Source organism: Musca domestica, unplaced genomic scaffold (genome assembly GCF_030504385.1).
Source record: "Musca domestica strain aabys unplaced genomic scaffold, Musca_domestica.polishedcontigs.V.1.1 15, whole genome shotgun sequence".
In the NCBI taxonomy this organism is placed as follows: Eukaryota; Metazoa; Arthropoda; class Insecta; order Diptera; family Muscidae; genus Musca; species Musca domestica.
In genome coordinates this window covers 13,427,014-13,453,114 of record NW_026712207.1, presented here as the reverse complement: position 1 = coordinate 13,453,114, position 26,101 = coordinate 13,427,014, and the positions used below count along the sequence as shown (strand labels likewise).

The following is a 26,101-nucleotide window of genomic DNA, read 5'->3' as shown; positions in this document are numbered from 1 at the left end:
AAATTGTCTGTGCAGGTCCACGTCTTCGTATAGTCCCCATATAAAGGTACCCCCGATATTCGATATTTTGATGATTTTAGCGACATTATTTAACGGGATTGTTTCAAATTTTGGTATTTGGAGTTCGTAATGGATACTACAGCCTATGAAAAAATTTTCTGTGCGGGTCCACGTTTTGGTATAACCTCCATGGTACCTCCATATATTCGGCATTTTGGCATGATTTTAGCCATATATAAAAAACTTTTTTTTCAAATTTCGCATTTGAATATTGTAATAGCCTTTATGACAAAAGTTGAATATGCAGGTTCAGACAATTCCGTAAAAATGTCGTCGTACTTGTATCAATCAATAATATGTTAATAACCTCTATAATTTCTGGAGGGGAGGATTTATAAATTGGAAAAAAGTAATGATAAAAACTACATTACAATACAGGTATTGAGAACATGAAATTGATGGGACTGCTATTAATGGAATTTATCTAGGGGTTTTATAAAGTTAAAATTATTCGTAAATATCTTTTCTGGGTAGCGGAAAATTTGGACGTGCTTCTATATATTAAAGACCATCTAAACATAGAAAAATTCAAAAAAGCATTTTATACCACGAAGGATGCCTTCCTTTGAAAAAAGGATCTATAACCAGTATAGTTTAAAAAATAATAATATTTAAGATTTTAGATTTATTTATAGAAAAAATTGCCCGTCATTTGTGGTTTTTTTTTCTTTCTCCTTTCCCTAACGTTTTAAATTGACCCACATAACTAAATTATGACAAGTCTGAGTTCATACCAATTTTAATAAGTTCCTGGTAAACAAAATTCCACATTAATTTTTATTCATAACAATAACAATAAAAAGATGTCACCTGTTGAGAAACTCTTCATTTGTTATGTGAGCTACTATTCCCAGAGATAATAAATTACCATCCTTCATTGGTGTAAAAAGCGTGTAAAGAAATTAAATTCAGTCGCCCCTAGGCTGAGTAACCGACAAGTGTTGCTTTGGGTGCATAGCCACAATTTTAATTAACGGTGCTAAACCTGAATAACAATCATCGAAAGAAGAAATTAAACAAAAAAAAAAAAACTCAAAAAAAAAACTCAAAAAAAAAAAACTAGACGAAAAGTTTAACCGAAATGGGTAATATACACAAATAATTTACATAATCGTGAGGCATGGAAGTGTTATAAACCAAAGTACCGACAATTGGCAACCAAAAACCCAGTGGCAATCAAATAAATTCCCATGAGTTAGAAAAAAAATAAAAAGAACACTCATTCCAATTGGGTTTCACATTCGAAACACTTTTTTTGCAGAAAGAGGCAGAGAGAGAAAGGCATGAATGATAGCCTAGTGCAATGCAACAGCCATTCATCCAGCCAACGATCCATTAACTAGTCATGATGGTGTGTTTCTTCAGTTAGACAATGGAATTTATCTGTTTTTCTTTAACGGCTTTTGTGTGAAATGCAACCAACGGTGTGGCTCAAAAGAAAATATGGTAGTACTACCAACGAAAACGTTGTCACAACATAAACGCCGAAGACGGCTTTGAAAGAAACAAACAAAAAAAAAATGCTGTTAATTTTTGTTTTCGAAACACGAGAGAGAGAGGTTCATGGCTAATAAAATCCGATTCATCACTTTAGTTGGGCATTTGTTTTCAAGGTGGTCGGTTCGTGTCGGATACGTGCGTTCAATAAATCGGTAGCAGTGCGCGCATGAGCTGTAATAGACAATTTACAAAACATAACGGATTAACTTCCATTGATAAATAAATAATAAACAAAAATATTAAGAAAAGACACGAAGGTTCGCAGCAAGCTACCGCTCAAATATTGCAACAACAACAACAACAGCAACACCAAAAGCTTTAAAAGAAAACAAAACTTAACAAACTAGCATGTGCTGTTGAAGATGGTAAAAACCTGGACTTTTTGAGCAAAAAATAATCATTTTAATCAATAAGAGAACAAGAGAAAAAGAGAGGGAGTCAGAAGAGTGTAACAGAGAGCGATTTTTCTTTTTGGCCAAAAAACAACAACTGCAAAGAAAGAGGTCGTCTTGGAACGTGAGTTTAAGAATATGCGCCACCATAATCGAGCTGAAAGAAAAAACTTTCCACAATATGGGACAAGCTAAACAAAAGCCAACAAAAGAATTTTTGTTGTATTTTTAGCTTTTGGTAACAAAACAAAAAAAATGGCCTATAACAAGTTTATTCGAAAGTGCAATTTCTTTTCACACAACCAAAAAAAAAAAAAACACCCGAGCAAAACTCAGACAAGATCTAAACCTCATAACCACCACCACCACACCTACTGCTTCTTTGTTTTTCTTGGCTGAAACACAGACAAAATCAAGGGGTCTTGTTTTTATTTTAAAGCCGGATCACCACAAATAAATTGGATAGCATTATTTCAGCTGGTGGTGATTTGATTTCAAATAAACAATGGAACAGAGCTGTTTCTTTGATGATTTTCGGATGTTATGACAAAATAGGCATCATTCGATGTTAATGAAGACATCTATTATATAATCGTCTTACAGCAACAAATGGTCACATAAACAAATCATTTGTTTTTTGCTTAAAGATCATAATCATCATCAACATAAAATTATTATAAAACAAACAAAAAAACGAAAAATTTGTTTCGGCACTTTTAAAGAAATAGAAAATACACCTACGTCTCGTTTTATGTTGTTGGATTAGAGAAGAAAACAGCCGACCAGCATGATTAGATTAGATTTTTAATCGGATACGATATTTTAGGTACTTGCGTACTTGTGTTGAGTGAAATGAATAAACAATGCAGCCATAGATTTACAGAAGAAGAAACAGAAACGAGCACTCGCTATGCGAGTGTCCAATGATTTTCAATAGAAGACTTAGGCTAAGGGGAGAGCAAAGAATCCACGATCGGAACTCCTTTCTGTTTGGCTTTCTTTAATCTAATATTTTCTTCAATCTCTTTGAAGCCCTCTCTTTCAGATTGGACACAATCGGTATAAGGGGAGTAGTTGCCATGTTATGCAATTAGGCGTCTTTTAACCTATCCTTATTGAAATGTGTTCTGGGAATGCGTGAAACTCGTTGAAGATAATGATAACGATAAAATCACATAGCGACGATACTGAAAAACTCATCATTCCAAGAAATATTACCATGTCCTGGAGCTTGATGTGACTTAATTTTTTTAAATGCATTCCGTCACTCCAAAACTGCCATAGATTAAATGATATACATACATACATTTATTGACTTCAGGACTTCAGCTTGACTATTGATATATATAGTCGCCGTACCGTTATGTTCACTATTTCTGTTTCCCAACAGATCTATTGATCCATTCTTACAGGAGGAGGTTTCCGAACAAAATAAACAAATAAAAAACAGTTAAATTCGGTCCCGTCGAATTCCGCTATTTGGAAATTAACACTTCTGAAAATATCTCTATTAATGACGGGTTCAAATTACGACTTGAGGGGATGCTTCCTATTACGATACTCAAATATGTGTATAAAATTATAAAAATTCAATATGTCTGGAGTTTCCGTTACATGAGGCTTTGCCAAAACGTAGGTCTGATTGGAAAGTCTCCTGTAATAAGATATGTGTATCCATTTACAACTCTAAATTTCAAATCTAAATCAATTCGATTGAAAAACATAGTTTAAATTGTCAAAATGCGGAATGTCTGAAAGTACCATAGTTATATGGGGGCTACAGAAAAATGGGAACTCACGTAGAAACTTTTTTGCCAAATATTGCAGTGTTAGTTTAGAAATTAACTATCAAACTTCAAATAATTTCGTTTGAAAATGTTCCGAAAGCCATCAAAATACCGAATATCGGAATGTACCCTTATATGGAGGGCTATAAGAAACCATAGAGGCTATAAAACTTTTCTGGAAGACCAAATTTTAAACAATTCTGTTAAAAACTTGTCTAAAATCATCAAAATATTGAATATCGGGATGCACTTTTCTATGTAGGCTTTACGAAAACTTACACCTTCTGTACTACGTACGGTGTAGGACATTAAACCATATATAAAATGTAATGCCGCTCAAAAGAAATAGGCCCAAATCTTATTTTGTAAACTAGTAAAACAAAATGATTTAAAACCTAATAACTAAAATATATGATTTTTAACAGTTCCGTGCCAATAATTAACTATAAAAAGCAATTGCCAGCAATGCATAGTTGATTACGTTTTACAAAACCCCATAAAAAAGGATATTATCAAGCAAAATATGTCTGCAATATCAGACGACACTTGTCAACGAAGTCTTTGCTTTAACATTAACAACAGCAACAATAACAAAAAGAAAAAACTCCTTCAATATTGCCACCAGTTTCCAGTACTTTCATGCCAACAACAAATATGCAGCAATGCTGTTCGGTTTGCAAGAAATGGTAAAAGTTATGACAACAGCAGTAATAGCAAAAGAAACGGCAACAAAATTAGATGGAGCTTGGGTTGGTGGTGTCTATTAGCCACACACTTGTTTATTGCCAATCCAGCGTTTGCACAGCCACCACCACCACCAACACCTCTTGACGAGGGTCTATATCTGCAGCAGCAGCAGCCGCAGCTCACCAATGCCAATAACATTTACAAGATCTATAACAGAGATACAATTGTCCAACAATCCACTGAAAACTTGGCCAACGAAAATCTAACATCACCACAAAATAAAGGACGTCGTCAATATGCGGCAGCATTGCAAGATATTGATAAAGAAGTAGGTATGATTCGGTATCCATGCATTCAAGTGTTTATGAACAAAATTTTAATTTAAATACATTAATCTGCAAAGCAACGACAACAACAACAACAAGAAAGAAATAACACAAAAAAGCATTGCGTGAAAGTGAAATTTATTTTGATTTTCGTCGTCGTTACTCTTCTGTTGACCACTCAGTTGGCCAGACAGCCAGCAGGCCAACTAACCACCAACCAACCAGTCACTCAGACATCCATCCACACAATATGCATGACAGTATTTTTATTATGATTATTTTTCGGGTTTTATTTGAGGTGCTCTTTTTTTCACATTACAAATACAACGACTTGTTAATTGATGTCCATAAATAGAGCTAAACACAAAATCAGACCAAGTAAATTATAATTTAGAAACAAGTTTTGTTTCTTTTTCAAATATTGTTTCTTCTTTCAAGTTGTGCAGTGTGAAATTGAAAATAGGTCAAGCAAACGTTTCCAAATGTACATACATATGTGCTGTAATCGTATTTAAGAAACAAACAATGTTGACCCAAACAAGTAAAAAAATAATTATGAAATGTAATATTAAATAATTGCAACTTTTATTACCAATTGTTTGGATTAAAATTTATGTTGCCAGATTTAATGAAAGAAATAATGATAAATTACCTTTGGCCCCAATGCAAGACGTTAATAGCTACGTCCGATTTAAACTTTTATCTTTTATTATGGGAAGATCAAATCTTACCACTATCCATTTGGAAACTCAACATTAGTACTTTTGCAAAGTTCCACAACAACAGGATATCTTTAGCAACTTTCTACACTCTACTGTGAGGAGTTGGTATGATAGTCTTCTTAAACGGCCTCTGGTCCATTAAAATATTAAAAGCAATTATAAATGCTATGTGATGCATAAATTACAAAGCATTAGTCACAGAGACCGTGAGTCGTACATTTCGAAAAAGCTGTTGCAACAACTTGAATATGTAAAACGAAACTTGACAATGTTAAAAATTGCGCCCATTGAGACATCTTGAAATTTATCAGACATTTGAAAAGGGGAGCATTTATCCTTCTACGTTTACATATTAATCCTTTTATGGAACAAAACTTGAGTTCTGTATTCAAAGTGCAGAACCTATTAATTTATTCAACTAATAGCCAATTAGAACTTCCTTAGCTAGGGCTTCTCACAAGTAAAAAAGGAATGTCTTGACACGCCAAAAATACCGAATATCAGAAGGTTATATAACATGTTTAAAATATTGGAAGATACTCTTATATAAAAGGTGGACCGATTGATTTGTCTTCGAATTTGATTTCAGGTGAGATTAAATATAAATTTCAGCTATTTCAACGCCAAATTTAGAGCAAAAACAAGTGAAAAACATTAAGATTGGCCGGGCCGAACATTAAATACCCTCCACCTTTGGGTAAAGAAAACGTTATAATATAAAAGTATGTGAATTCAAACGTGTTCCACTTTAAACTACACATACCAGTAAGACCGCTTGGATAGTGGTGGTCAACTTAAAAAAACCCTAATGTAGGTGAGCCCGTTGTTTGAAGGCCATACCAAAACGGGAGCCTCAATAGACATTTTTATACTTCTATATATTATATATATTATCACCTTCCAAATATCTTTAATACCAAGTTTAAAACAATTTCGTGGGTGGTAGACCTAAATATTCAATTTTCTGCCACCGGAGCTAGAACCCATTATGACCTACAATTACCAATTTTTAAAAATAATCAAAATACCGAATTTCAGGAGGTAACGTTATATGGGGGCTATACATAAAAGTGGACCTATAATGTAAAAAAATGTTTTCAACACATTTTTTAAGAATTTGTCTAGAAGTTGGTATTTGTAGTTCGCAATAGATTCTAGCTCCAGAGGCGGAACATAGTATACATTGGTCCACTTTTTTTCATAAAAATACCGAATATCGGGAGGTTCCGTTATATGACGACTATACTAAAATGTAGACTGATATAGGTCATTTTCAATACCAACCATCCTGGACACAATACAAATTGTTCTGCCCAAGTTTTAGGATCTACGTCAAATAATGTGGACTGTATCGCGATTTTAACAGACTTTTATACTTTATGGGATCTATGACGAATTTCTAGGGGCGTTACAAAAGGAATGACAAAGTTAAAGGTGGAGGGTATAAAAAAACACCCAAATACCAAATAAAGGCTGGTACCGTTGTGTGAGAGCTATACGAAAAAGTTAAGACCATACGACATAGTGGAGTCATCTTCGAATCTAATATAAATTTTAATTCCCTATCACAATTTCTAAAGAAGATAGCGTGATTACAACAGACAGAGTGAGTTCCATAAATATTTCGGGAGATTCAGATTAATATACCCTCATATGACGGCAGATATTTAAAAATGATAAAACAGGCAATAATATATTTTTAAATGCAATATTTCAGACCATTTGATATGAGAATGTGTCTGAGGTCCTACAAAATATCAAACTTCAGGGCTTTGTCAAAACGGTGAGCTACATTCAATTTTTAGCTCGGCAAACTGTAGCTAAATCCGAAGAGATGCATTTTTTTTGAGATCCAAATAAAATATTTTTTATTATTTGTATTTCAAGGGTCAGACGTGGTTAAAGCTTCTTAGAATGTTATGCATTTTTAAAAAAGCACGACTATTTAAAAAGATAGACGTTATGGACCATAAATTAAAAAATACATATATCTTTTAATTTGTATTCCCTTCATTAGTGGAACGCCTTATCAGGCAATGGGCACCTGTGGTATGGCTGGCGCCTGAAGAGAAATTCATGCCGCTGGGAGTAGAGGAATTCTTGGCCCATGTGCATCCCGAGAGCAAGGACAACTCATTCACACCGGGTATATCATTTGGAGAGAACTCTGAGAAATCATATTTGGTGACAAATGCAGAAATTGGTGGGTATTAAACAGCGACAACATTACAATAAATATCCAACATCCATTACATTCCCCATTTTCAGATCAACTGCTGGAAAATGAAACATCATTTATATATGGACGTAATCCAAATGTATCACCAGTACCCATATATGCTGTGGTCACATTGTGCAATACGGAACAATTGCCTTTGCCGCAATCACCCAATAACAATCAAAACATAAATATACAACAGCTTCCCTTAAACTATGCTCCACCAGTTCTGCCTCCGGGACCACCCTCGGTTCCCTTAGCTGTAGTACAACAACAGCAACAAAGATATGCTCCACCACATCCCCCAGAAATAACTAAAGCCACACGTGGACCTTATATCCCCGTCACCTTGGGACCACAAGATCAATTTAATAACACCATAAGGCGTTCTTCTCGTCTGTATCCCCTTTTCAAGCGGACAAGGCGTAACATTACTCCGGTATATCCCAACAACTTGGCCACACCACAGTTACCAATTACACCATTTGATTTGGTAATGGGAGAAAGTGCACCAGTACCAGAACTATTAACAGCCACAATGCCGCCAACAAGAGATTCCGATACCACTGATGACACAGAGAATGTTAACAATTTTATTGCCAACTTATCGGATAATGTTAAATTCAGCATACCCTTTAATGACCAGGAGAATATTTTGGACAATGAAAATAAGCAGCAAACATTTGCCTATAGGGAAGGTACACCGGTGCCATCCTTTCATGTTACATACTGGATGTTCTATCCATATAGCCAAGGGAAAAATATGTGCACATTGAAATTGGGACCATTTGGTCGTATACCATTTCCGGCAGTCTATGGCTACTGTTTGGGACGCAAAAAGGATATTGGCAGTCACATTGGGGACTGGGAGCATATGACATTGTATTTTACGGGAGCTGCGGAGCCTGAGGCCATGTATGTCTCGGCTCATGATGCAGGGGCCTACTACACATATAATCGTCTGACAGGTTCGTTTGAATTCAAAAGACAAGAGACGAGAAAGGGTATCTTGCAAAGGCCGAATTTTCCCAAAACAGTTACAACTTTTAATGATCATCCTGTGTTGTTTGCAGCAAAGGTAAACCGAGGCAATTTGGATAAAATAATTATTTTAAAATCTAATTCCATTCCGTAGGGTTCTCATGGTCTATGGACTGCGCCAGGCAAACATCGCTTTGTCAAGGTGGCTCGTTTGTATGACATAAATGGCTTTGGTACACCTTGGAATACATGGAAAAGTGTAACAATCACCTATGAAAATTTGAAATCATATGGTACGACTAAGTAGGTCCTTTTGTAATAGTATATGATTGTAATTTATCTTTTTCCTTAGGACGTTCGTTGGCTCCCACTTGGCTTTCATTCAAAGGCAAGTGGGGTAATCCGAAGAGTAAATGTCATCCCTTGAGACGTATTGGTTTGAACTTTTGCGAGTACACAGACGGACCCACTGGTATACCATTGAAGGAGCCACATTTTCAATGCGGTGCCTCCTATAGACGATAACGACATGAAGTTTATGTTTTAAGGAGTATAACAGTATTTCAATTTGTTACTGCATAAGTTTTGGGTGGTATTTATTTATTCTAGACAATTACTATTATATTGTTCAACTGTTCTGTTATTTGGAAAATTGTTGATAATAAAAATAATATTTTTACACATTTTTTATAAATGAAAAGAAATTTTGGAGTGTACAGTGGATTGAAGTTTTCCATAAACGTACAATTGATTGCAGACTTTATACAAGAAGTGATGAAAAGAGATTATGACTGACAAATCATTTGCATTTCACTTCAGTTCTTTGGTAGCCAACAATTACGCTGAAGTGGAATCACTCTCTATTCTTAGTTACGCTCTGGACAATGCTATTTATTTTAGTATAGCTGCAGGGAATTAAGAGAATATAGTCGTCAAGGTAAGCAATTCAAATAAACAATTTGAAATATCGTTAAGCTGACCGGACTAAACTTTCCATAACGTTTACCATTTGGAAAACTGAAATTTTACACAAATGGTTTGAAAAATGTTGCTAAGACCTTGAAATATTTTAAGTTAACGTTACTACTCTCTAGTTCGGAGCCACTCTTTGGGTATATGTCAAAACGTGGACATATTGGAATATCGAAAGCCATATTCGCCATTACTAGATTGAATTTAGGTAGGGTAATATTAAATCGTTTGAGTCTCATATGAGAAAGCTACGAAAGTTTACTCTTAAATCCCTCAAATGTAAGAATTGATGTCAAAAAAAAAAAAAAAATAAATCATCTTTCAGTTGACGCTGGTGAGGACAACTTGGCATCCTCAGTCAGACACAAGTACGAAGTTTACTTCCACCTCAACAAAAATGATTCTTAGATCGAACATTCAGAGTCGTCTGCAATGCTCTGAGACTGAACCTAATAAGCGATAGTGTAAACAGACAGCGGATAACAATCCGACAAATCATTGCGGATATCGACCGTTGTAGTGTGTTTGATTCATCCATGTTGCCATACCTTCCGTATGACAACGTATCATACTGGTTTACATATTTGTCCAAGTTGGCATACCTTCTGTATCCAACTAATAGTATGCTTTTACTCAAGTTACAATACATTCAGTATGTAACTTTACACCCTCACTTTATTGAGGTATGTTGTCCGCACTGCTCCGAGATAGTAAGCGTGCATTATGCTTACTAAGCGTTTTCCCACGCTCACTTTATTCTTCATTTACCTTAAGTTAATTTTTGTAAGATAATATTATTGCAGTTCTAATTTGAATAAAGTATGGGGAAGTCGCATTTTGCGGCTTCCCCAACAAAACCAGAAGAGTTTTCATTTCATGGCGATCCTGCCAAACAAAAAAAAAAACTTTAAAATCTACAAAAGTGGTGCACCGTGTATAATGTGATTTCGGATAATCTATATATATTAAACGCTTAAACTATGGACCAGCAACACAGACCGTGCCAGCTCGTAAATTATAAATAGAAAAAAGAAAGAAAAATGCCTCGGGTTTGCTAAAAAAAAGACAAAGAAACAATTGATTTGATTAATGATCCTTGTTTAAGTATCAATCGAAAAAGGATTTAACAACAACAACAACTATATGTGAAATTCAAACAAACAAACCAAAAAAAAAATGATTTACAAAAAGATGAATGCCAAAAAAGAAAAGAAAAAAAAAATGAATCATTTGAATATGAGAAAGCAGAAGAAAACTTTGCTCAGATAATATCAAACAAAACATAAAAAAAAATCTTCAAAAAACAACGAGAAAAAAAAACCTAAAAACAACACAAGGAAAAAATAAGAAAAAAAAACGATTTTTTTTGCTAGTTGAAACAAGATAAAAAATTGAAAAAAAAGTAAATTCAAACACAAAATAAACAACTTTAAAAAATCCACAAAAAATCGTAATATGCCATTTAAAAAATAACTTAAAAATGGAAGCAAAAACCAATACAAGGTTAAAATATAATTTTTTTAATACAACAAACAAAAAAAGAAAAACATTGACATAATAAAACAAAAGCTGCATGTGACTGATTCTGACAGTCTCTATTGTGAACAACAACTATCAGCGAAACACCACATAAACAAACGGGGTCTTGAGATTTCCGAATACACGTATGTGCAGAAACCAGTAATGAATGAAAAGTTAAAAGAGAACAAAAAGGAGCTGTGCACTTTCACTCTCGCAATCTCGTGCCTCTCATCGAGAAAGAAATTAATCCAAAGAGAAAGAAATTAATCCAAAAAGAAATTAATCCAAAAAAAAGCAGAAGAAAGGATGAAATTGGCGAAGGAAGAACAGTGAAAAAGTAGAGAAAAGGAAAGCGTTCGTCTTCATATTCCATATATTGCAGATAATTTTTACAAACAAATACCATAATGCCAGAAATTCGCAAATGCTGTATTGTGGGATGCCTGTCGAGTTCTCGAAGAAATACACCAACGATGTGAAAATCTATGTCTAAGAAAATAAACAAAACAAACAAGCAACTACAATAACAGGTAACCCCCTTTTGTTTTTAAGAAGTGCAACAAGGATAATATCGACCACCCACACTAGCAGAAAAATAATGTCCCCTTAAAATTATTATTGTTAAATATTAACTTAACACAACAGCAATACAGATTTTAGTTCTAGCATTAACCAAAAAACTGCAACAACAACCCCTATACATTATTAAATGCAAATAATTAAAACAAAACACTTATATTTATATAATATATACCACGACAACAAAGGCAAACTATATAAAAAAAAAAACAACATTTAAATATTTATTGTTTCCATTCTGTTTTTGTTTACATGCAATATTTTTGGCGGTGCCTCCGAATTTGATAACATATAATCGGGGATACTTGAATTGATTGATTACATTCAGACAAATTCAACTCAAACATAAATATCATCAAATCTATAAAATCTTTATCAGCTTGGTTTTACATTGTTAAACAATGGGTGGCTCAGAATCTAAAATAGACAAACCGAATGCCAATGTAGTAAATGACATTGTGCTTAAGGTTGAGCATCCTACTATTTACTTTATTATAATTATCGCTTTACTAGCCGCGCAACTACTGGTAACTCTTTACCAGTTGCATAAAAGGGCATTGCGAAAATATTATATCAGGGCTGCTTCAGTCGGAAACGGTCTTGATAAGGTTTAACGACCAAAAGAAAGAAAGACCAAACACAAAAAGATAAAAAATTAACAAGCGTGTCAGACATTCCTAGGGTCTACGAAACACTAAATGCAAAGGAGGTAAGGAAAAGTGTTCGCCTAAAGTTTTTTCTCTCTGGTACAACTCCAAAGTGTATCCTTAAATATGGGAGAAAAACTTTAGAAAATGTAAAGATTGATGACCTTATTGCTAATGGAAGCTTTGATCTAAGTCAATTCATTCCTAGGTTGGAAAAAATAACCGGTAATAAGGGAATATTCAAATTACAACTCTCATTAAATGAGGATTTATTCAATATGATTCGAATCAATGATTTCAAAAACTGTGCGAACCAGTTATTAAAGAAACTAACAATAGCGTTAACGCCAAAATTAGAGAAAATATCTGCTGACGAGCAGAAAAGAAAACTCCTACAAACGTATCATAATGACCCATTATACGGAGGTCACCCTGGCATCAAAAGAATGTCAGAAAAACTCCGCAATAAATATCGTTGGAAAGGAATGTCTAAAGACATCAAAAACTATGTTAAAAATTGCAGTAAATGCCAAGAGAACAAGTCCCTTAAAAGGACGAAAGAACCTATGTGTATAACGGAAACGCCAGCAAGTGCCTTTGATATTCTCGTTATTGATACAATAGGCCCATTTATTAAGTCAAACAGCGGTAACGAATACGCAGTAACAATAATATGTGATCTCACCAAGTACCTGGTAACTATACCAGTACCCGATAAAACGGCAAAAACAATAGCTACGGCAATATTTGAAAACTTTGTACTTACATATGGACCAATGAGAAAAGTTTTAACTGACAGAGGAACTGAGTATAAAAACCAGACCCTGCAGGAACTTTTTAATATGTTGGATGTGAAACATGCTCCCTCAACAGCATACCACCATCAAACAGTTGGATCCATAGAAAGGTCACATAGGACATTTAATGAATATATTCGTTTTTATGTGTCATTAGAACGAACGGATTGGGACGAATGGCTTAAATATTTTACATACTGTTTTAATACTACTCCATCAACAATCCATGGTTATTGTCCGTATGAATTGGTTTTCGGCAAAATTCCAAATATCATTGATTCTATTGGTTTTAACACTGTAGATCCACTTTATAATGTTGACTCTTATGAAAAAGAAGTGAAGTACAGACTCCAAATGGCAAGACAACGAGCTGCCAAAATGATTACTCAATCAAAATTCTCCAATAAATTACAATATGACAAAACGGCTAATCCTTTACACGTACAAATAGGAGATTTAGTACTAGTAGAGAATAATGGCGGCCATAAATTGGAACAATTATTCAAAGGCCCCTATTCTGTCGAAAATATAGATTCTAATGGGAATTGCACGCTGTCATCGTCGGACAGAAAAAGTATTGAAGTACATAAAAACCGTTTAAAATTGTTCAATGCATTAAGCAATAACTTGAATTAAGAACAAAAATATTGAAAATATTGTTTTTTTTTAACTGCCTTTTAAATATAACTCTGCCTCTAAAATATACGTATATATAAATTTAGCATATACATACAATAAATTATAAAACTTACATAAAACATAGATAACTGGCCAGTACCTATGAAAATATAATAATATAATACATAGTAATAATATAAAAACATACATATATATAGTAATACATAGTAATAATATAAAAACATACATATATATAGTAATACATAGTAATAATATATAAACATACATATATAGCAATAATCTAAATCTACTTTAGATCATTTAACTTTTCAATTCGACTTAGTAAACTAATATATAAGAATACATCTATTAATTAATAAAAAAATATGTATATATGTAAAATAATGAAAAAAAAAACATATTAAATCACTTATATTAAAATTTAAGATCCCACAACAAAATTTTATAAAATTATATTTGAGTTTTACAAATCATAAATTATATTTTATAGATATCGTTTAAGTTCAAAAAAAAATTTTTTGCTATTTTTCGTTATTCTCATGTAATAATTTTTATTTACTACAACATATATTATAGAACAAAAATTGTAACCGTATTAAATAAGTAAAGTTAAATATATATGTAAGCATTAGTCTTTATACAAAAAAAAAAAACAAATATGAGTAACTTGTAAACATTAAACGTAATTTTAAAATAAACCAGAACTAAATTTAAATAATGCCAGCACTGACTGTTAATTGTAAATTTATGTGAATAAAATTCATGAATTATAAAATTATACGAATTAAACTCAACTAAGAATAATCAACTTAAACCGTTGATTATTCTTTGTTAAAAAGGGAGGTGTAGTGTGTTTGATTCATCCATGTTGCCATACCTTCCGTATGACAACGTATCATACTGGTTTACATATTTGTCCAAGTTGGCATACCTTCTGTATCCAACTAATAGTATGCTTTTACTCAAGTTACAATACATTCAGTATGTAACTTTACACCCTCACTTTATTGAGGTATGTTGTCCGCACTGCTCCGAGATAGTAAGCGTGCATTATGCTTACTAAGCGTTTTCCCACGCTCACTTTATTCTTCATTTACCTTAAGTTAATTTTTGTAAGATAATATTATTGCAGTTCTAATTTGAATAAAGTATGGGGAAGTCGCATTTTGCGGCTTCCCCAACAAAACCAGAAGAGTTTTCATTTCAGCATTAACGGTCGATATCCGCAATGATTTGTCGGATTGTTATCCGCTGTCTGTTTACACTATCGCTTATTAGGTTCAGTCTCATTATGATACGTTTGTAGGAGTTTTCTTTTCTGCTCGTCAGCAGATATTTTCTCTAATTTTGGCGTTAACGCTATTGTTAGTTTCTTTAATAACTGGTTCGCACAGTTTTTGAAATCATTGATTCGAATCATATTGAATAAATCCTCATTTAATGAGAGTTGTAATTTGAATATTCCCTTATTACCGGTTATTTTTTCCAACCTAGGAATGAATTGACTTAGATCAAAGCTTCCATTAGCAATAAGGTCATCAATCTTTACATTTTCTAAAGTTTTTCTCCCATATTTAAGGATACACTTTGGAGTTGTACCAGAGAGAAAAAACTTTAGGCGAACACTTTTCCTTACCTCCTTTGCATTTAGTGTTTCGTAGACCCTAGGAATGTCTGACACGCTTGTTAATTTTTTATCTTTTTGTGTTTGGTCTTTCTTTCTTTTGGTCGTTAAACCTTATCAAGACCGTTTCCGACTGAAGCAGCCCTGATATAATATTTTCGCAATGCCCTTTTATGCAACTGGTAAAGAGTTACCAGTAGTTGCGCGGCTAGTAAAGCGATAATTATAATAAAGTAAATAGTAGGATGCTCAACCTTAAGCACAATGTCATTTACTACATTGGCATTCGGTTTGTCTATTTTAGATTCTGAGCCACCCATTGTTTAACAATGTAAAACCAAGCTGATAAAGATTTTATAGATTTGATGATATTTATGTTTGAGTTGAATTTGTCTGAATGTAATCAATCAATTCAAGTATCCCCGATTATATGTTATCAAATTCGGAGGCACCGCCAAAAATATTGCATGTAAACAAAAACAGAATGGAAACAATAAATATTTAAATGTTGTTTTTTTTTTTTATATAGTTTGCCTTTGTTGTCGTGGTATATATTATATAAATATAAGTGTTTTGTTTTAATTATTTGCATTTAATAATGTATAGGGGTTGTTGTTGCAGTTTTTTGGTTAATGCTAGAACTAAAATCTGTATTGCTGTTGTGTTAAGTTAATATTTAACAATAATAATTTTAAGGGGACATTATTTTTCTGCTAGTGTGGGTGGTCGATATTATCCTTGTTGCACTTCTTAAAAACAAAAGGGGGTTACCTGTTATTGTAGTTGCTTGTTTGTTTTGTTTATTTTCTTAGACATAGATTTTCACATCGTTGGTGTATTTCTTCGAGAACTCGACAGGCATCCCACAATACAGCATTTGCGAATTTCTGGCATTATGGTATTTGTTTGTAAAAATTATCTGCAATATATGGAATATGAAGACGAACGCTTTCCTTTTCTCTACTTTTTCACTGTTCTTCCTTCGCCAATTTCATCCTTTCTTCTGCTTTTTTTTGGATTAATTTCTTTTTGGATTAATTTCTTTCTCTTTGGATTAATTTCTTTCTCGATGAGAGGCACGAGATTGCGAGAGTGAAAGTGCACAGCTCCTTTTTGTTCTCTTTTAACTTTTCATTCATTACTGGTTTCTGCACATACGTGTATTCGGAAATCTCAAGACCCCGTTTGTTTATGTGGTGTTTCGCTGATAGTTGTTGTTCACAATAGAGACTGTCAGAATCAGTCACATGCAGCTTTTGTTTTATTATGTCAATGTTTTTCTTTTTTTGTTTGTTGTATTAAAAAAATTATATTTTAACCTTGTATTGGTTTTTGCTTCCATTTTTAAGTTATTTTTTAAATGGCATATTACGATTTTTTGTGGATTTTTTAAAGTTGTTTATTTTGTGTTTGAATTTACTTTTTTTTCAATTTTTTATCTTGTTTCAACTAGCAAAAAAAATCGTTTTTTTTTCTTATTTTTTCCTTGTGTTGTTTTTAGGTTTTTTTTTCTCGTTGTTTTTTGAAGATTTTTTTTTATGTTTTGTTTGATATTATCTGAGCAAAGTTTTCTTCTGCTTTCTCATATTCAAATGATTCATTTTTTTTTTCTTTTCTTTTTTGGCATTCATCTTTTTGTAAATCATTTTTTTTTTGGTTTGTTTGTTTGAATTTCACATATAGTTGTTGTTGTTGTTAAATCCTTTTTCGATTGATACTTAAACAAGGATCATTAATCAAATCAATTGTTTCTTTGTCTTTTTTTTAGCAAACCCGAGGCATTTTTCTTTCTTTTTTCTATTTATAATTTACGAGCTGGCACGGTCTGTGTTGCTGGTCCATAGTTTAAGCGTTTAATATATATAGATTATCCGAAATCACATTATACACGGTGCACCACTTTTGTAGATTTTAAAGTTTTTTTTTTTGTTTGGCAGGATCGCCATGAAATGAAAACTCTTCTGGTTTTGTTGGGGAAGCCGCAAAATGCGACTTCCCCATACTTTATTCAAATTAGAACTGCAATAATATTATCTTACAAAAATTAACTTAAGGTAAATGAAGAATAAAGTGAGCGTGGGAAAACGCTTAGTAAGCATAATGCACGCTTACTATCTCGGAGCAGTGCGGACAACATACCTCAATAAAGTGAGGGTGTAAAGTTACATACTGAATGTATTGTAACTTGAGTAAAAGCATACTATTAGTTGGATACAGAAGGTATGCCAACTTGGACAAATATGTAAACCAGTATGATACGTTGTCATACGGAAGGTATGGCAACATGGATGAATCAAACACACTACAATGCTGATAACATGGTAGTTCATGATCTGACTGATAAATAAGTACGTATGGCTCTCGATCGATCTGGTACATTATCTAGCACCAAATTAAAAAACTCAGTCATCTGATTAGACTGTAGTAATGAATCGTCCGAATTTGGGTAGGTTTGGCAGAACTATTAAATGATTCAGTATATGGATAGTATAGTCTATCCACCATATCAGCCCCAACCAAGATAAAAGGCAGATGTTAAACAGTCTCAGAAATATCAACTACCCTTCTTGGGGTTTGAACTTTCTATATCAGAATTAAACACGCCACTGGCATCCAAACTTAGACAACTGTAGATTATTTCAATATACTTCAAATGTAAAAGTATCGTCACATTGGAGCATTACTGAAAAGTAACAGCATACTTTGGCAGGAGGTCTTCTACCTCCTGAAGATACTAAACATATCAATGTTTGTTTAAAAAAAAAAACCAACACAAATGTTGACAGCTCTATTATCATGCTACCAACAGAGATTTTTTAATCGTCTTAGAATTTTTCTCTGATCTTGAGTTTACAATTTCATGCCAATGTAAGATCAGTTGCCCTTTTTAGGGCAGAAGAATGCACGAAATGAAGCCCTTCTTAATAAATGTAAACAAGTCGAACTGCACTTACTTGGAAAATTAAATTGACACTTTCACTAAGGGTTGTTTCATCTGGAGAATCAACTGGTATTTGTTTTGTAAATCTGGTATCAAATTGTGACACATCGTCTTCGCTGCGCTGTTTTTGTGAAAAAAAGAAAAAATACATAAAAATTTCAATATTTCTTGAATTACTCATCTCATCTATGACAAAAACATACCAATAATGGTTTAATTGGAGGGTCTAAACGTCTAGCCAATACATCATCCCAGTTGACATGTTTGAAGAAGGGATGTGCTTGGACGGCAGCAGCATCTTCGGGTCCACTGCCCAAACGTTGTGACTCTTGTCGTTTCATCAAACGACGCACTAAATCTCTAGCTTCTGGCGTTAGATAAGCAGGCAAATTTAGTTTGGCTTTTAAAATAGTCTCTATTGTCTTCTTGCGATCCTCAGCTGTGAAGGGTGGCTGTAAAGTAAGTGAATAAAATCCATTATTAATAAACATAAAAGAAAGATATGAAAAACATTTGAACATATTTTCATGCCTCAAATTTATCAATAAAATCACATAGAAGGCATGATTGTGTAGATTGAATTTGTTAAGAATATTCTCATTAATTTCTAGCCATTTTCTAGATAAAAAAATACTTACAACACCAGTTAACATATCAAACATAAGAGCACCCAATGACCACCAATCGACAGCTTTGCCATGACCTCGGCGAGTCAGAATTTCTGGTGCCCTACAATTTGACAAATTTAAAATGAAATACAAGAAATAAAAACATTTCTCTCTCTCTCTCTCTCTCTATCTCAATGTAGATCCACTTACATATATTCAATGGTGCCACAGAATGTGTGTGTTACAATGCCCTCCTGAATGTGCTCTTTACAAAGGCCAAAATCTGTTAATTTCACATGACCTTGGGCATCCAACAGAATGTTTTCAGGTTTTAAGTCACGATATATAATTCCCAATTTATGCAAATGACCCAAAGCCATAATGATTTCACTTAAATAAAAGCTGTAAAAAAATCAAAAAGCGTTACTAGAGAACATTTAAAATGCTATTGAATTGTTGCTTACCATGTGGTATCTTCTAGGAAAATACCCTCACGTTCTAAATGCATAAATAATTCGCCACCGCTTAAATATTCTAGAATCAAATATAATTTGCCGTCTGTTTGGAAAGCATAGACTAATTCGACAATAAATGGATGTTTGACAGCCTCAAGGATATTGCGTTCGGCACGCGTGTGTGCCGTATCCTTTTGATTTGTGACTATGGATGCTTTTTTCAAGACTTTCATGGCGAAATATTTGTTAGCATCACGACCAGATGTTTTACGGACCTGTGAGACAAAAATTTTAGTCTCTTTCTTTTGCATACGACCGAATATCAGATATCGATGTTAGTTGATACTTACTTGAAATACTTTGCCATAGCCACCTTTTCCCAAAACTTTTTTCAGCTCAAAATCTTTTGGTCCGAGTTTTATTTTGCCGGGATTTACATTTTCTTCAGATAGTTGTATAGTCTCTTGTCCCTCGGTTCTGCAATAGAAAGACATTTTTTGTGTTTTATATGTGTTCCGCATTTCTTTACAAAGTTATGTTGTCTACGTCCCTATCTCTTTACAAATTCACCACCTTAAACTTTAGCTTACATTAGAGATTTTGATAGCAGTCCTTCCCTAAACCCTTACTAAAAGAAATCGGACCAAAAGTATGCAACAAAAACCTTAATAAAATATGTAATCAAAATTGAAGCATTGTTGACGCTTGTAAAAATACAGTGGTGTAAAATAGTTGGTACCCATCTAGAACGTATTTCAGGAACCTCTAAACATAATTTTGCGTTGGTCTCTTTGATCTTAATCAAATTGCCAGGCACATGGTATTTGGCCTATTTATCAAAGACGCATAGATGACAAATGAGGTCCCGGACACGTACGCAGGTTGTGGAAAGCCAGGTTAGCTGCGACTTTAAGCGGTCGCGGACAGTCAGCGGGTCTTAAATACCCGAGTCCTAAGAAATGATTCGAAAGTAAAGAATCGACTTGACCGAAACCCGCGTCACAGTGGCTGAAAAATGGCTCGTGAGCTGAACATATCGCAATATTCCATACGGCAAACATTGAAAGCTGAGCTCGGGGTAAAGCCATTGAAATTGCAAAAAGTGCAAGAACTTACACCGCAACAGAAAGAAAATAGACTCAAAAGAGCTAAAGAATTGCTTCGCTTGACCGAAAGTGGTGAACTGCCGAAATTGGTTTTCTCCGTCTCCGATAAGAAAACATTCGTTATCCAGCAGTTTGTAAACAAACAAAAGTATTCGTGTTTACTTGCCAAAGAGGTCAGCTGAAAATGTGGACCTTCGGTTGGCCACCAGAACTTAAGCGCCACCCATGGTGATGGTGGACATTCCAACAGGACTCAGCACCATCGCACTCAGCACGCGATACCCAAGAATGGTTACAAAATGAGGTTCCTCGCTTCATTTCCAGCGCACAATGGTCACCAAAATCTCCGAATACCAATCCGTTGGACTATTGTGTCTGGAGTATTTCGGAAAGCAAGGTTTGCACTAAAAAAAAGTGACTTATTCTAAAATTTGATGCTATTTCCGGCATTTTTTGCTTTCATTCAATGAAATTTCAAAAAAAAAATGCAAAAATTATGGCGTTTGACTTTGTTGCAGTTCCTTTATCTCAGCCTGTATACAACGACCCTTAAATATCTGAGTAAAAAGTTACCGATCCATTGATTGCACCTTTAATTTGTTTTCAAGGAAACCAAGTTCTTTTTGCAAAGGGAGACTCTCTTGAGAAGCAACATATTGCTGGTTTACAGAAAAAACCTTAATGTCTTCCGATGACTTACTGGAACACAGTTTGCATACGTTTTTCATTTAAAGAACGAACATATAGATCTAATGGTGATAAGGATTAAGTGTAACCACACCAGCTTCAGATCAGGATTTCAGGATTTGATTATCCACATCAACTGCTTGGATTACGTTGCAATTGCTGTCAATCTTCTATGAGGGGAATACGCTCGAACTACCTTAACATCTTTCACCATTTTCCAACCATTTTATGGTGTACATTTCGACCAGAGGCAGATTGACTTCAATTCATTGCCCTACAACGTTTCGGGCTGAAAACACGATAACCAATCTATATGACTTTTGGTCAAATATCGGTCAGATTTGGATTCTGGCCGAATCCTCCAGTTCACTTATCCTGAAGCTTAGAAATACATTTTTATCATTGATTTAGTATTCGTTCCCAAAATGGAAACCAGTAGGACCAATTCCAAAATCTTCGAGAAAAGTGTACATGCTTTATTCAAAACGACCCATTCCACATATCTTTCAAAAATAAAAAAAAAAAATATCTACACAATCTAAATCTAAATTAATTTTTGTAGACAAAAAAAATTGTTCACGAAATGAATACCTATACACAAAGCTCCGGATTTAAATCATGCAGTCATAATCAATAAATGTTATTTTTAATTGCCATTCGTAAATGTTATCTGTATGCTAGTCGGTGTTCGGTGTGTTTGTATAAGTCTAATATAGTGCACTTACTCTTGTTGTAAATTTATGCTTAATTCCGGTTCTAGATCAACCTGAAAGAAAGACAAAAAAAAACAAAGCAAAATAAATTCCATTAGTATGCTGCCGTCTTTGTTTATTAATTAATTTAATTAGAGACTAAAGGAATGGTGTGGGAAATAATTATTATTATTTAAAAAAAAAAACTTTTGTATGTCCAAGGTATGTATGTATGTATGCATGTAAACCAGTCCAGACCAGACACATTGCAAATTGTAAATTTCAATATTGATACGCGTGTGTGTTACAATATAAAGATCTGCGTATTAAATATAAGTAAATGCCAGCTAAGGGCTGTATTATAAATATTATCTAAGTGCCAGTGATAAGAAAACATTAATTTAACAATAATTTATTGTTAAATATATTAACAAAAAAATCAATTGCGAGATAAAAAACCAATCCATATTATGATTGGATTTTTTTTTTTTCAAATGAAATCCAATACACTAATCGCGTATTCCGAATGGTAACAGCGGTGCTGATGTACAAAGCTGGTGGCTGCCTGTCCCCCACTCATCAAGATGATAAACAAAAACTCTTATTAACATACCAATCATAATTTATAGTATTTACAATCTAAATACGATTTTAGACCCACCAATCGATGAGAGGTAACATTATATCGTCGTGTCGACTGATATAAGTAATAATAATCTCCAATATTAAAAAACGGTGCTGTTCATCGACCATATTTAAACCCCATTCTAATCCATAGACAAATTTGTCGAGTTATTTATGGAATTTGCATATCAATACATTGAAATGGTAGGTAGGTGGGTGTCATAATTCATTCCAACAAAGTATTGCAAAAATAGAAATATATCAGAAATATTAACATTGCATTAGAAAAACATATGTCATTACAACAGCATATTGGGATACATTTTAATGTCGTAAGGATTAACCACTAATACTGTTGCATTTTTGAAAAGAACAATCAAATATGCTCACAGACCATGCAATTAGATGTTCTATTGGCATATCGGAAAATAATGGTTATAAATTTAACTTGATCAAGTTTGGTCAACAGACTAAAAGTAGAGATGGTTTGGAACCATTTTTAGGATATTTTTCGGCTCTCCGCGGGTCACTATACTAAAACATGTAACTTGATCACGTTATTATGTGTTCCAAAAATATATTGGTATGTTAACAATATTTGGTTAAAATACTCTGGGGAAAGAACATTAAAAACGATTTTATGACACGCTCTTAGATGTTCCAATAGTATACAGGTACATCACAATAATAGGTTTAAACGAAACGAACAATTTTTTAGCCAAAAGTTTTGAATTTAAATTGTTTCAGTCCCAGGGGCTTGGAATGCAGTGAGTGCATTACTAAACTATGCATTGTTAGAACATAACATAATACCTGTAAAATTTTTAAATAATAAAAACCTTCTTTCCCATTTTTTAGTCAAAAGACCAGAATTTGAATTGGATCAGTCTCTGGATCCGAGAAAAGCATAGTTGTGTCACTAGACTATGTTTCTTTTTTCAAAACTTCACTTTTTGATATTCCAACAATATATTGTTGTATCATAAAAATCGATTTCAAAATAACCATTGACTATTTTCTGTCAAAAGCCCAAAATTTAAATTGGTTCGGGTTCATGACTCAAGAACGGCTAGACCGTGCTATCCAAATATATTTATATAATTTCTGACCAACAGCCTACAAATGAAATTAGATATGCCCGTGAAGATAAATTGTAAAATATAAATGCAATGTGTTGGTGCGCAAGGGGTTAATTGAAAAATAGTTTTTTTTAATATTAATGATTTTTACCATTTTTTTGGATAAATCAACGTATTTTTAAATTAATTTAAATTAAATTAACTAATTAAATTAATTTAACAGGAAAATGACACAATTTCCCGACGAGGACGAATAACCAGAGTGGTGTTGGCGGTAGGCAAACTGCATGGAAAATGCTGAATTGCACAAAAACTATGCTAGCTGCGTCATTGAGGCGGGTCTTAAATGAAAGGTCTCGAGGAGTACTTTCTGGCTATATATGCCTTATATTCCCAACTGATTTCAGATAATCGAATTTTTTCGATTTTCTAACCAAAGTGGCGGTTTCGGTAGGGAAACTGCATGGAATATGCTGAATTGCACAAAAACTATGCTAGCTGCGTTATTGAGGCGGGTCTTAAATGAAAGGTCTCGAGGAGTACTTTCTGGCTATATATGCCTTATATTCCCAACTGATTTCAGATAATTGAATTTTTTCGATTTTCTAACCAAAGTGGCGGTTTCGGTAGGGAAACTGCATGGAAAATGCTGAATTGCACAAAAACTATGCTAGCTGCGTCATTGAGGCGGGTCTTAAATGAAAGGTCTCGAGGAGTACTTTCTGGCTATATATGCCTTATATTCCCAACTGATTTCAGATAATCGAATTTTTTCGATTTTCTAACCAAAGTGGCGGTTTCGGTAGGGAAACTGCATGGAAAATGCTGAATTGCACAAAAACTATGCTAGCTGCGTCATTGAGGCGGGTCTTAAATGAAAGGTCTCGAGGAGTACTTTCTGGCTATATATGCCTTATATTCCCAACTGATTTCAGATAATCGAATTTTTTCGATTTTCTAACCAAAGAGCGGTTTCGGTAGGGAAACTGCATGGAAAATGCTGAATTGCACAAAAACTATGCTAGCTGCGTCATTGAGGCGGGTCTTAAATGAAAGGTCTCGAGGAGTACTTTCTGGCTATATATGCCTTATATTCCCAACTGATTTCAGATAATCGAATTTTTTCAGCTAGCATAGTTTTTGTGCAATTCAGCATTTTCCATGCAGTTTCCCTACCGAAACCGCCACTTTGGTTAGAAAATCGAAAAAATTCGGTTATCTGAAATCAGTTGGGAATATAAGGCATATATAGCCAGAAAGTACTCCTCGAGACCTTTCATTTAAGACCCGCCTCAATGACGCAGCTAGCATAGTTTTTGTGCAATTCAGCATTTTCCATGCAGTTTCCCTACCGCCAACACCACTCTGGTTATTCGTCCTCGTCGGGAAATTGTGTCATTTTCCTGTTAAATTAATTTAATTAGTTAATTTAATTTAAATTAATTTAAAAATACGTTGATTTATCCAAAAAAAACGGTAAAAATCATTAATATTAAAAAAAAACTATTTTTCAATTAACCCCTTGCGCACCAACACATTGCATTTATATTTTACAATTTATCTTCACGGGCATAAATTAGATTGGGTCCACTACCCAGTAGTACTTCATTCTTCAAGTACCAAACTATGTAATATCGATATGAGTAATTTTTCAGTAAAATGATTGTATCTACCCAAACAAACTCAATATGAACTGAGCTGGCAGCACCCTCCTAATCTGATATTTGCTTATCCACTCGCGGCTTATCCTCTGATGCAATGTATACTTATTGTTGGTCAAGAGGCTGAGAATACTATTTAAATGTAATCGGAAGACCTATTAATATTGGAGGTAATTTGTGTACGGTTAGGTTAAAGGACGCGCAGTTGCCCTATAATAATCACTCCACTCGGACACCTGCTAGTCTATTATGTTCATCCTAATACCGAGAGAAGAGAAAAAGAGAAGAACAGAAAAATAAAGTTTTCTGGCTAACTGCGGTCTATTCGCTTATGTCTAACACCGAAAAGAGTTTTTCATACTCCTCAGCTATGCGGCTCCAGTGTGTTCTGCGGACCATCTACACGAGGAGGCGAAAATCCTTCCCTTACGTTAGCATAATCATATGCTTTCGTTGCAGTATTTGCTTGGGTGTTACTGTGAGACTCACCCCAACCATCATATTGTGAATACAACTCCCCTACCCAGGCGTGTCACGAAGGACATACACGATCTAGATAAGGAGTTCCAACGCTATAAGAAAAAATCTCTAGATCAAGAAGCCTATCAGGCAGGTCTGAGTGGCATTCATAAAGATGCATTCGCAGATGTCATCAGCAATTTCGGGATGATTGACGTCATCGGAGTCTACCCCTCATCCATTGCAACTGCCTAGACAAATCAGGGTAGTTTTGGCGGTGTAGTCGTTTCAATTCGTATTGGGCACGAATTGATGAAGATGTGTGTGACGTCTTCCC

The 26,101-nt window shown here is 34.0% G+C and overlaps 2 protein-coding genes across 3 annotated transcripts in view; one reads left to right on the top strand and one right to left on the bottom strand.

Moving 5' to 3' along the window:
* Window positions 1-26,101, bottom strand: part of LOC131801249 (ribosomal protein S6 kinase beta-2-like) — a 37,876-nt gene that overhangs the window by 5,057 nt on the left and 6,718 nt on the right. The window contains exons 2-8 of the mRNA XM_059119688.1: window positions 21,975-22,015; window positions 19,807-19,933; window positions 19,466-19,731; window positions 19,212-19,403; window positions 19,032-19,122; window positions 18,597-18,845; window positions 18,407-18,514 (exon numbers count right to left, since the gene is read on the bottom strand). Coding sequence (XP_058975671.1) covers window positions 18,407-18,514; window positions 18,597-18,845; window positions 19,032-19,122; window positions 19,212-19,403; window positions 19,466-19,731; window positions 19,807-19,933; window positions 21,975-22,015 — 1,074 coding nt within the window. The remainder of the gene's footprint in view (window positions 1-18,406; window positions 18,515-18,596; window positions 18,846-19,031; window positions 19,123-19,211; window positions 19,404-19,465; window positions 19,732-19,806; window positions 19,934-21,974; window positions 22,016-26,101) is intronic.
* On the top strand, window positions 1,345-9,361 carry LOC101895679 (uncharacterized). 2 transcript variants are annotated; one of them, XM_005188389.4, is made up of 6 exons: window positions 1,345-1,925; window positions 4,165-4,758; window positions 7,492-7,677; window positions 7,743-8,770; window positions 8,828-8,966; window positions 9,026-9,361. In XM_005188389.4, exons 2-6 carry the CDS (start codon window positions 4,263-4,265, stop codon window positions 9,196-9,198), a joined length of 2,022 nt encoding a protein of 673 aa, XP_005188446.1. In that variant the 5' UTR covers window positions 1,345-1,925; window positions 4,165-4,262; the 3' UTR covers window positions 9,199-9,361. The 2 variants fall into 2 exon arrangements, with proteins under 2 accessions (XP_005188446.1, XP_019894064.1); XM_020038505.2 differs by lacking the exon at window positions 1,345-1,925 and adding an exon at window positions 1,958-2,076.

Excerpts from the sequence above, each read along its gene's own strand:
- LOC101895679 (XM_005188389.4), top strand. The coding sequence starts at position 4,263 with ATGTCTGCAATATCAGACGACACTTGTCAACGAAGTCTTTGCTTTAAC. Across the intron at positions 4,759-7,491 it reads AGATATTGATAAAGAAGTAG|TGGAACGCCTTATCAGGCAA; the intron begins GTATGATTCGGT and ends TCCCTTCATTAG. Across the intron at positions 8,771-8,827 it reads CTGTGTTGTTTGCAGCAAAG|GGTTCTCATGGTCTATGGAC; the intron begins GTAAACCGAGGC and ends TCCATTCCGTAG.